Below are 12,692 nucleotides of genomic sequence, written 5' to 3'. Positions count from 1 at the left end.
AATGCTTTATCTCTTAGATGAATAAATCGTGACCAAAACCTATAAAAATGTAGTTGTTGTCAACATCATTAACCACTGATTTTGGTATCAAACACTAGGTATGAAAATATCAACAGGATTTAAGAACTTCTGATCTTACAAATCGACACCTACACCTAGAAGAATTTCATCAGAATAATATATACTTTCAGAAACCACTGTTCGGGTCGAAAAACACTCCTCCACAAACTCAAGCTGCACGGGGAAAAGTTCTAAAATAGATTGTAAATTTATAGCGCAAACAACTGCTAGACAATACAATCCTCACCATCTTCAAGCGATGGCACTTAACGCACCGCGCGCAGAGGAGGAAAAACAGTTGCCCGAAGGAAAGCTGCCACACATTACCGCCAAAGCATTCGGGCCGTCAAAAACTCGGGATGGACGTATCCTTGTCTTCCTACGTTCCACGGATTTGTCCTGGACCTTTCTCCGACGCCACTCGGGCTTGCCGACGGCAGTCTGTCGATCGAGCGGCGGCCGCGTCCGTGTGGCGCGTGCAGGTTGCACCGAAACGGGAAAAGCATATCCTTCCCGGACGATCGGTGCCGCCAGCATTCCCATAAACTACGTCACGTTCGTGTGCGGCAAACGTGTTTTACGGGCAGAAATAATTTGCTCCGGCCAAACCGGGAATAGAGTTGAACAAATTTCTCCGAAACCCAATGGCAGGATGTGTTAAGTCGGTGCGTTTTATTTTTCTCATTCGCCCGTTCTGTCGTCTGCTGGCGAAACGTCAAGAACCGGCACGGTATCGGAAACTAAGAAACCAATAAAGTTAAATAATTAATTTTTATTGCCATCCGCCAGTTTGGTGAGGCGCGCGCGCCAGCCGTATCCTTTTCCTTTCTTTCTTCGCTTTTTTTTTTCTTTCGTCCCTTCTCAAGAGGATCCTCGCGTGAACGATGACGCCTGCAATCGCCTGCAGAAGCAGACAGCGTCGGGTTTGATGGACAGATGATAACTTCTGGAAAACTTTCACGTCCGAAAGTGCGAGTGTCGGAACGCAACACATGTGGTGTTCAATTTGGCTCGCCTCGCGACTGTTGGTAGTCGTTAGAGCATTTAAAAAGGTTGGCAATCGGTATATCCTTCGCCGGTTCGGTCCGATCGATCGAGGGTGGCTCTCGGAACGATCCGAACATCGTCTACCGGCGCCTTCGCACTTCTCGCTCCTCGTGACGGTCGCGTTTTGTAAGCCGTCCGATAACAATCGTTTACGAGCTGAAGGTTAGGGCAATAATTTTATGGCGCGGAATCACGCACATCCTGGCACGACCGAGAAGGGCATAAACCATGCCCCAGAAACATTTTTTTCAATGGTTCTAATAAGCAGAGCAATGTGAGGTAGATGAGTGGTAGGATTGAAGAAAGAAATTCCTACCAATGTTGAATATTATATAAAAAAAAGGAAATTTTTCTACTTCGAATTTAAAAATTTCATTCATTGTTGAATATCCGAGGATTCTGGAACTTTTATTGTTTATGAAATTTTAATGTATGTTTCTGTCTATCAATAAAAATACTCTTCTGCTATCTTATTAAGTTTCATGATTAATCCAGGAACCATATTTATTGCTAAGATTGATGATCGGTTGTTTAAATACAATTAAAAAGGCTCCCACAACTAAATTTCATTGACTATGATGATTTATAGGATTGTTATAAGGTTAAATCAGTGGGATCGTAAATAACATTCACTTATTTTTTTCAAAATGGAAGGCATAGTTGTAAAAATCGCTATTGACATTCATGGGAGTAAATTTATCAATTTTTAACTCATTCATCGCAAGCTATTAAAATCACCCAACAGAGGATATGTTTCAATAAAGAACCGGTAGCAAAGGCAAACAAACAGGGCCGATTTCCGGCCTGATTACCTATCGGCATTGACATAAATCTCGGTGGATGAAATTGATTACATTATTCATGCCAAACAAATCCTCCCGTTCGCTCGATTCGGAACCACTGAGCCGGAACTTAACCTTCAGACGGTAGCGTCAGTGGGTCAGAGTGCCGGCAGTGCGTTCGCCTGCCAACATATCGCACGTAATACACCTTTCCTCCTCTCCGCTCGGCCGCGGGTTGGAATTCTGCTCACGTCTCCGAGGAGCCGAGTCTGATCGATGGTTTGGTACCTGCCCCTCACGAGGGAAAATCAATAGCCCGGGTTCGCATCCTTTCAACGCGACGCCGGTTTCGGTTCGCCGGAGCCCACACCAGAACGCCATGTGGCCAGTGGCTGGGGTCACCGGTTGAGCGGTAATAAAAACGTTGTTTTACTACAACATTAAATTGGCGACGAGGACAACCCGTCGGTGACGGCGTCTCGTACGGAAGGACCGCAGAAGGTGCTCGAAAAGGGCACGGGAAAAAATACATTGGAACTGGGACAACTACGCCCACCGCAACCCCGTCCGTGGCCGGGTTTTGGGTCCTCTGCAAAGGTCCCACACAGCGAGGTTGACAGGTTCAAGGACCAGCGCCATCTGCCGTGCATGTCGCGTATTTCGCTTCTCTACCGAAGGTGAAACCTAAAAGGATCCAACAATGCCGGCGCGTGCACGTGCGGCAGTGCGATCTTGAAGGTGGTACCAGGTATTTCGAACAACTGCCACCACCAAATGGCCACATCAATCCATCTACAGTGGGACAGTTTGTCGATTCGATGGATTTTCCACGGTTAGTTTATAAACTGTTAGTTCCCTTATGCTGGCGAACCTCTTCTCTGGAGTAGGCGAATTTCTGACCTCAAGTATCGGTTGAGGTGCGGCGGAGAAAAACAAACAGAAGATCAACTCGAAGAGATTGTCCGAGTGGCATGGTGCGGCTGCCGAAGTCGAACAGATCACCGACATCTGGACGCACCCGATGGACGCCGGCAAATGGCAGGCAGAGGCAGCACCTTTGCGAGGTGGCGTGATAGGGTAGGATATGACCTAGATTAAAATCTGGATCCTTCCCGAGGCACGGTGTCGGGTTACGGTGGGCTCGAAAAATCTTGGCCTAAAGATAACTCCCGATTCAGCCTTCCGACAGCCGTTGCGAGACCGTAGATGCAATCCGAAACGCTACGCTACCACGCGCGCACCTTTCCGACTCGACGCTCTATCATGTTTGTCATCGGGCTAATTTGTTTCTAATGAAGCAAGACCCGGCGTGATACATTGTGTCGGGCGGTAAGTGGAGACTTGAGCGCGTTGTAGTGCTAATTTTTTTCTTATCGCCCATCATCAGCTGTTGCCGGTGGCTCGTGGTAGCTGTCCGTCTGCCTGATGGTCCGATCTGATCGGTGACCGACCTGATGCAACGGATCTCGGTCCCATTCCTCGGAACTCTCCCGTTGCCAACATCCAAATAGGGCGACGAACGAAAGGTGAAACACAAACAGAACGTCTCAAAACCGTCCGTAACTTGATCTTCCGCTCGCCATGGAGGAGCCCACTTTGAGGATTTCGGCAAATTTTGGCCATCTGTAGAATTTTTGCAGTACCATTCGAAAACTCGAAGGACTTTTCTGGTTACTATTTAAGCAAGAATCTGTAGAGGTTCGATTTTGTATGGTCTTTTGACAACTTTTCTACTGGTCTTATCTTTTGTAAGGAAGCTTTATTAAGAATTAACAACAGATTCTCATTAAATAAAATAAAATTTTAGTATCCCTAGTTTTCTCGTATCTATGGTACCTAGTGTTTCATGGTTTAGTAGAAGATCGATTCCGTAACAACTGTTTTAACGTAGTTGTTTATGAAATAAATTGGCAATGTTTGTTTTTTTTTGTAACTTCACTTGTTTATGCTGTCTTGTTTATGCTTTCTTGGTTGTAATGTAGTTGATTTTATGCATTGATTTCTTCATTAACTCAATATGTCTTATATTTCACTTTGGAATTCATCTTAATTTAAGATTACTTGTCACTTCCAATTTATTGTTATGAAAAATATATATTTTACATACTCGATCAAACTAGAAGTATTCCAATCACAAAACCAGGAGAGAAATTAAACCCTATTAGTAGAGAACAATCACTTCCAGTGGAAAAATAACTCATTATAGACAAAGTGTTTAAAAGCGAGCACAATGCACATACGTGATCGTTAGACAATACATACTTCGCTGAACTTCACTTCAATGCACTTAAAGTTGAAATAAACTGCCCTTAAACAACCTTCCCTTTCCCACTTTACCCCACCGCCACCGTCGGGACGCGTAATGGTGACAATTTGTCGAAGATTGCGAACACATCCTTGAAGAACAAAACACAGAATATGATCCTTCCCCGGACGGGAACGACGCACTTAAACGTACTTCAGTGGCGCGCCTCGAACGTGGGTACGTGCTAAGCAACAAGCCGCCAGCCAGCTCGATGCAGCTTGTGTTTTTCCGCGGCTTTTCCCTTTTGCCCAGGACGTGTCGGGTGTGTGTGTGCGTCAGAAAGGCCGATGTTGCTGGCAAAAACCCGGAAGCATTAACTGCTCCTTTGGGATGCTGCCGACTCCGTCGAGTGCATGGTCGTGTCTTGTGGCTCGATGAGGAGATGCAATCTGACTCCAACGGACAAACAAACGGGAGGAGAAAATGGGCAAGAGGAAGCTGCACTCGGGAGTCCATAAAAGAGTGGCTCCGGTGGACCAACTGTTCCTCGGACGTGCAGACACGTGCTACCGATGGGTTTGGCGATCAGGTTACATTGGGCCTGAGCCCAAGGATCATCGCATGGCGCATTACATCGTCTTACGGCCGGCTGCACCGTCTGCAACCATACGCCGAACGTCCACACACATTGCAATGGGCGCGTTTTAACGGTTCAATTAGTTTCGTTCGTATTCTGCGACCGTTTTCACTTTCCGGTTGGAAGAACCAAGGCAGGGCGGAAAAAAGATGCAAAGGAAGTTGAACACCAATCATAACATTCTGCACTTCCCAGAGCAAACAACACATACAACATTAGCACCGGTGGCATCAGTCTTTGGAAGGATTTTTCCACCATCATCCCCGGCAGTATTATTTCGAAGAAATCCTGCCATCCTCACCGAGTCATACGTTGGCACGACAGATGCTCGGCACATGGTTTTTATGTGCCCATAAAGACCCACCGTGGTACATAAAAACTGTCCACGATCCAGGGACGCGTGCCAACATCGGATTGCCGGTGATGATGGGTTTAACGATCGTCGCTCGGAGTTGAAAATGACTCCCGCCCTAAGCATCTCGTAAGCGATTGATTGCAATCCATCGAGCGTCTGCAAGGAGTATCGTGCTTCGCCGGAATGTCCAGCCGTTTGGCTCACAGCACTTTCCCGAATGTACCAACCGGCGTACGGTGGTGATTTATGTCCCGGCACATTCGTCAAACCGACGAGCTGACGCTAATGTGTTTGCGTACGCACCGGAATTGCCTCCGTCGGTGGTTTTTGATGGCTTTTAAGATGCTTTTAAACGCTGGCACGATTGCTTTGATTTACGGAAGGCACAAACGCTAGTCAACAAATGGTTTATTTCAGAAAGAAATCCTTTTTTCGAGTTTCCACACCCTTCATTCATGGGCCATTGTTTTTCGGTGAGTTTGAAATTGAATGTTTGAATAGAATAAGGTTGACCCAAACCAGATTATATTGCATTTCTTTTTATAATACAAGATATGCATTTGTTCAGTCAAATATTTACTAGAAACAATATATCAATTTATTTGTAATGGTTTTGCATTGTTTTTGCCTTTAATTGTGGGTTGAATGTTAACCAACGATTTGTTTTTGCTGCAAACTGCATTGCTTTGTTTGAAAAAAACTTTTATTATTCATAGAAAGAGAGTTGAAAAATAGATGATTTATAACGGGTTTTCGTTTTCTTTCGTTCTGTCATTCACTACTTTCAAGAGATTTATCTATTTGGTAGTTCGATGCTAATTCTTTTCATGTTACATATTTGGATTCATGCATTATGCGAAAAGTCTGTGGGATTCAATTGCGGAGTAATTTTAAACTCTTCCTAGATCATGAAAATATTTCACCTGGCCAAATTCATCATGTGATTGTTACCGATGACGTTAGATTAATATTTCATATGTTGCTCGTTAGGCTGATAAACACGTGTTCTGTTTAGGATTTGGAAGACGAATTAAGGATATCTTTTCGTTAGCTCTATTCGCTTAACCTTAACATTTATCACGTGCTATTCTAAGGCAGCCGCAAGCAAAGGAATAGAAAAGTAGAGCATGTCTGATGAAACCCAAAAGAGGAATACATTGTTCCACAAAAGAAGATCCTCCGTTGTCGGGCCTGGCGATGCGGCTACCACATGTTTCCGATTTGGTTCAAATTTTTGGCACACGTCAGTCACGTCCTGCTGCTGCCGTCTGGCGCACGCTGCGGATTTTTTTTTTACTTTCGAAAACAACCCAATAAAACCGATCTGGACCCAGACCCGCTGAACGTTCCGGCAGCGGCACCTACGGAACAAAGCGGTCCGCAGCGGGGACCATCGGAAGCGACCGCCTAAACGGACTCCTTCGGTTTAGTGCAGAAGAGCGTCCACCGCAGGTCGCCTTTGCCGTGGCGCGCGCGCGCTAAACACATGATTCGGTAGCGACAGCAGGAGCAGATCGAAGGTCGCTAAAGGAACGGGCCAAGAAAAGGTAGCAATGTGTGCATGATTTTCGGGAAAAATGCGTCTTTTTCGCCGCGACACAATGGGATGCGAGCTTAAGGATCAGTGGCAGAAGGTAAGCCTGTCGTCAGATGCCGTCTCGGGATGTCAGGAGATCTGAAATTTGCTTGGTGTGCGTTTCGCTGGCTACCTTTTTTCTTCTGCGGCAGCAACTGTGATCAACGAGCAGAAGGTTTGGTTTTACTTCACAATCATTTACCTTTTAACCTCATGAAAGTTGATCATCGGAAATCAACGTTCAGTTTAGTAAACTCTCTAAATCTAAATCTAATAAAAATCTAAATAAATAAATAAATAAATAAATAAATTTAAACCCTAAGACCTTTCCAAATAATAATTCTCATAACGGTGACGAGACAAAGCGCACACAAAACGGTCTGTTCTACTTTGCAACCTTTTAAGTGAAAAATATTTTTCAAAATGGTTTAACTATGTGTGTTTCAGAGATGTTTTAATGTATTTTTGGTTATGTGGTATGTTGGGTATGTTTTTTTATTATAAACGGTTTGTAAAAACTTTTTCTCAACAAGCTTTTCTAAATTACACGAAACCAGTATTTCTTCTATCTTCGTCTATATTCTATCGTGAATATTAAATCGATTCAACTACCTATCAACTCATTTAAACCATTTCAAACGCTTCTTTAATGATCCTTGGAAGGGGATAATGTTTGAAGGAAAAAGGTTGCATATCGCTGAAACGGTTTCTTTTGGTATATATTAATCGTTTCATTGGTAGCGTGTTGTTTTATTTTAACGGAAGCTCCCACCGAACATGGTACTCGGAGTGCAACATATGGTTTCCAGTTAAACGTTCCTTTGCGGAGAAATTTTCTACTGAAATCCCGACCACGGTTGCTTCAAATTAATTCCTACACATTTCCCGTTAGACCCGGCGTCCAACAATGTACCCGAAAATGATACTTCATTAATACTTGTCAAATTCACTTTTAACACTAACAACCAACCGTTCCCTCCCTGGACAGACCCCGAGGCGATCAAAGGTCGGGGCGATTAAGAAAACCTTCGCCTTCCGGAAAGACCGCGCCTTCGCCTTCCAGTGCGCGCTCTCGCAAATGCTTAAAAATAGGCCGCACGGGAGGCATTTTCCAGCGCCGAAAGAAAGCGCAGCCTGAAGAATTCGACTCCTCACCAGCTGCTGCTGCGCACGTTCCAATACAAGCGGCCTCCGAGCGGTCCAAAATTCGTTCAGGATCGGCAATCCGCTCGAGGCAGTCCGGAAAACGAACACCGAAACACCGGCATCCCGTTAATCACTTCATTATCAGTTTGTTTTCCCGACATTCCGGACACCTCCGCCGCCGGTGTCCGCCCGAGCGGAACGGTATGGAAAATGTACACGACTGTTTCCCGCTGCCTCACTTTCTCTACGGAATGTTTCTCCTCTTTATCTGCTTTTGGACCTTTGGATGGCCGTTTGCTTTCTCGCGTGGGACTGCAGCAGATGACGCCCGACGAGGATCGGTTCGGTCGGAGAAAAATCTCTCCAAGGATCGTATTTCATTTCCCATTTCAAGCGTGTTGCGCAATCGTCGTTACGTTTGCCATCACCAAAACATAACGACTTGTGTCACCAAGAAGTGCAAGCAGCCGATTGAAAGGTCGACCGGTGTGCTTTCCCCCTGTACCGCGCCGTGAAAAGCGGAAAAGAAGCCCAATTAAAAATTGCCTACAATCTGTCAAGTTATTCTGTAAACTGTCCGATAGTGTGTGACTGCCAGGCGTCCCTTTGAAGCCTGCCGATAGCTCAATGCGTCTGTGATAGGATTTTCGACCCCATGTCCAAGTTGATCGCTCCTTATCCGCTGTCCCGTTTCGGAATCTGGACACCTCGATTGCCGATCGCTACCTGAGACCGTCCCGATGGGACCGATTTGACCAACCCGGAACGCAATCGCATCGAAAGGTTATTATCTTAATATTTTCCTTCCCTCGCTTCATTCGAATCCATTTGTCCGAGACGCATTCTTTGACACAACAGCAGTTACGTTGATTTGGTTGGGGTGCAATTTCATTATTACCTGTGTGAAGTTACTTCAGTCCACATTCTGGATGTGTGGTTATCGTTCTTTTTCTCTCCTTTTACCGTGTTGTGTCACAATTCTTCAACGAAATCCTGATCGGTCCAGCAAGCCTTAAGAAGTCCGATGGTCCTACGTCTTTTGCCGCCAGATTTCATTATTCATTGCGTTTCGGTGCGCCTCATGTTTACTCTACAAATGAGCAAAACTGACCAAACAAACCCTCCCCTAAGGAGGTGGCTGAGGATATCTTTGGAAAATCAAGGGGTTTTGATGACAGATTTTTGATGGAAAACTTAGACTTTGGGTAGCGTGAGAGTTCACTTTTAATGTAAACCAGGGTGTCCAGAGAATCATAACTGTAAGAAAGTGAGATTTCTTGTTATTCTCCAACAGGATAGATTATTCTAGGGAAGGTTCTTTAAGATGTAACAATCATATTATGGAAAAACTAACCGATGGCTACTTTCCGAAGAGAACGAAATAAAAAAAGTGGCGTTAAAGAATCACAGTCCTCGGGGATAACTTAAGGGATTTTTTGTCTCCAAATACCACACACCACCCATGTCGCAAGCTTCAGAAATAAAAAAAACTAACATGATCACGACAAGGACGATGAGCCGACGAAAGACGAATGAAAAACGCCCAAAGAGTCGAATGTCATTCGACGGTCGCAAACTGATTAATTCTAATTTATTTCCCGCTTCTCCCGGGACGGCCGTTGGTCGTCGAGGCCAGCGTAAGGCACTGGCCTCGTGGTCACTACCGGGCAGCCTCGCAGCTCACCCTCCCCCGAAGGAAGCTAATGATATTGTTTCTTCCACGGCGAGCGGGACGCGCGTTTTTGATCTTCACCTTTTTGGTTTTTCCGAACCTTTGGCGGCGCGCGCCGAAACGAAGACGACACCGAAATGTCGAACCTCCGTAGGGCCAATGGGATGATAATGATGATGATGACGGGCCGGTTGTAATTTCCCGGCTCCCTTCCCCCTAGCTATAAACTATCTAATGATAGAGGACGTGACCGGGTCGCCCGCCGCGACCGCCCCAAAAACGAGAGGGTGACATATTGGGCGCGAGCCCACTAATGACCACACTCTTGGCTCTTGGCTGATTGTTTTGTCCCGCGCTCGAGGGCACGATCTTTTGTTTCTTCTGCTTTCGGTCCCTCCCCCGGGCAAGCGATTCCCGGACGCTTGTCGCGCGAGCTATTTTGGGGAATTGGTTTTTATGTGTCTATATCGCGTCGATCGAGAGTCGGGTTTTGGTTGAGCATTACATCTTCATGCGTCGGATGGAAGGGGAACGGGACGGAGGCAGGACGCACCATTAATGGGTTATTGATGGCGCCTCCGGCGTTGGATGCTCACGGTGGGACCCAAGAACAGTATTGTTCTTTTATCAGTGAAAAACAGACAAACACGAAAGAGAGGAAATCGATGGGACTTTAATTGTTTCGAATAGTTCAACCAAATTACGGTGAACTTAAAATTTCAGTCAGATTGACTAGTTGTTGAAGTGAACGATTAACAGGTGACAGATGTTACTCCCAAAGACATTTCCAATCCTTCAACATGTTGGTCTTACTTTCTAAACCCTATTATAGAACTTCTTAAGTTCAATCCAAATAACTTTCTAATGCCGATACATTTCGTCAAAGCGATGGATTTAATATTTAACGAATTAAAAAAGTTCTTAAAAGGCAGTTATGATTAAAATGAAACCATAAGAAAAGCAGCAAATTAATCTGCTTGAGGAAGTGTTTCATAATATTTAGCTATATTTGATGAGTGGCAAAGCATTCACGTTAAAAGATCTGATCAGTAGAAATTAACTCGCTTGATGTGTTTTGATAAGGGATGGAACTTTTTAACTTTTTCAAATATTTGTTATTTCCATCGAGAAAGTATCAAAATAAGATAAATGGCATTAACAACGCCCAACAGCCACGAATAAAAGTATTGGATTGTGAAATGAGACCCTCAGAATAGGCTTGTTCTATGTTTAACTTGAGTTTCACGCTAAAGTAATCAGAAGATATTTCCGCGAGTAACTGTAAATTATCTGTGTATTACTTTGCCTGACCCGAAAAGCGAAGAATTGCATTATTTGGTACCGTTGCAAAGCCTCCAAAGTTTAAAAAATGCATTGCCGAATTACATTGTATAAAATTCAAGCTCGATTGCTGCAAAAAGACATGACAAGAAGCTGCTGTGCACTTTCCGCAAATTTATAATCTCCAAGGCATTGTCACACCGATCGGCGTAATTGAACCGATTGAAGAGGCTGGGTGCACTGCCTAATGAAGTCCAATCGCAATCGCCACTTACCACATTGACGAAGTCCTGGAACGAGATCGACTCCACCTTGGAGGTCTTGGCCTTCAGCGCCCGGTCGTACAGTATGTCACGCTTGTTGGGCGGTACGTTGGCGAGGAACTCCGGCGATTTGAGCGCCGCAACGAAGTCGTCCACCGGAATTTCGCCGAATCCTTCGGGATCGAACTGCGAAAACGGGACACAGAAACAAGATGCATTCGGATATGAGTGTGTGTGTGTGTGTGTGTTCGAAGGAACACACGCAGAGTGAGAGACAGAGAGACTCGGTCGATGTTTGTTGTGTGATTGCGCCTTTCGTGATTCTTACCGCATCGAATAATTGACGCCATTTCTGAGGGGGAGGGGAGAGAGAAAAAAAAGGCGAAAGTTCCAGGGATCAGTAGAAGGACACACGCAAAGGGACTCATCCCCACGCCGCACACCACACGTCGATATCGCGATGTACTCACGTCCTTCATCAGCTCCCGGCGCAGCTCGACCTCGTCGTACTCGGAGTTGAGATCGGTGTGGTCCGTCTCGTAAACCGGTTCGCCGTCGCCGGACTGCGAGATCGTCCCGATGCTGCCGAGCGAGCCGGCGATCGTCGAAATGTGCTCGATGTCGGCCAGCGTCTCCTGCTGGCTGTTGCTGGCCGCGTCTAGCTTGCCGCTGCCCTTATCGAACCCGGACCACATGACGCGCGACCGCCACGATGTTGGGCCGTGAATCACCAGCGCGCACACACCCGGGTGAACCGCTGTCTGTCCGCTCCGAGGTGGAGATTCGTGTACGTGCTGGAAGTTGTCTTTAGGGATCGCTCGGGGAGTGCCTGGGTTGTGTAGTCTTGCTGGGATTTCCGATTGCGTCGGGAAGGTCTCGAGGATCCGATCGTCACCGGCAAAGACCACCGAAGCTCTCGAGGCGTTTCCAGCGTCTTCTAACTAACCGGAGGTGCGTCCAAGAACTCCCCATCCGCGACGTGTACCCTGCGGTCCTCTTTTTCCTCTGATTCGATTCTCGATATGTGGCGTGTGTATTCCTACAGCTTTTTACAGATTCTTACGCAAGAAATGTATGAGATGTGTAAGGACCACACTTTAAGGACCTGCGTTTGGAAAAACACAACGAAAAAACCGTTTATTACCGAAATGATTTATCTTACTGAAGCACATTTATGTCGAACAAAAGAAAGTACGCAGATCCCATCGGCCAAGTGCCACGCAAGGGATCGATCAACGACCACCCTGACCACCACGTTACCGTTACGCAAAGGCACTGTCAATGTTGATTGCACACCATTGTCCATTGCGGCAATCAAACAATCAAAGGATCAGCGTCGCAAACAAACCAACCCTACAATTTCTCCTGATCCTATCGGCCCGATCATCCGAAACCGATAGACTCCTTCCGTAATGCTTTCCCAATGGCGAAAGGCGTCACACGGGGGTTCATAAAGGTTCGTGGCGCTTGGCGAATGGCGCTTCGGGCCGGGTGCATCCCTCGAAGAAAGTTCCGTTACGTTTTACGACCCACCGAGGTCGGGGAAAACTGAACAACCACGGTGGTGCACACGTAAACAAACTTCTAAATCACGGTCCTTTTCGAAGGACCTGCATCGGTTGATATCT

At 45.9% G+C, this 12,692-nt stretch overlaps 1 protein-coding gene across 1 annotated transcript in view; it reads right to left on the bottom strand.

Annotated features, from left to right (window-relative positions):
* The window catches only part of LOC131267382 (protein rhomboid), an 83,838-nt gene extending 72,079 nt beyond the window's left edge, over window positions 1-11,759 (bottom strand). Inside the window, exons 1-3 of the mRNA XM_058270247.1 lie at window positions 11,535-11,759; window positions 11,393-11,416; window positions 11,077-11,250 (exon numbers count right to left, since the gene is read on the bottom strand). Of these exons, the coding sequence (XP_058126230.1) occupies window positions 11,077-11,250; window positions 11,393-11,416; window positions 11,535-11,759 (423 nt within the window). The remainder of the gene's footprint in view (window positions 1-11,076; window positions 11,251-11,392; window positions 11,417-11,534) is intronic.
* Between the last annotated feature and the right edge of the window lie 933 nt (window positions 11,760-12,692).

Source organism: Anopheles coustani, chromosome 2 (genome assembly GCF_943734705.1).
Source record: "Anopheles coustani chromosome 2, idAnoCousDA_361_x.2, whole genome shotgun sequence".
NCBI classification, from domain to species: Eukaryota; Metazoa; Arthropoda; class Insecta; order Diptera; family Culicidae; genus Anopheles; species Anopheles coustani.
Note: the sequence above shows the minus strand (reverse complement) of the source record. Positions and strands in the feature narration are given on the sequence as shown.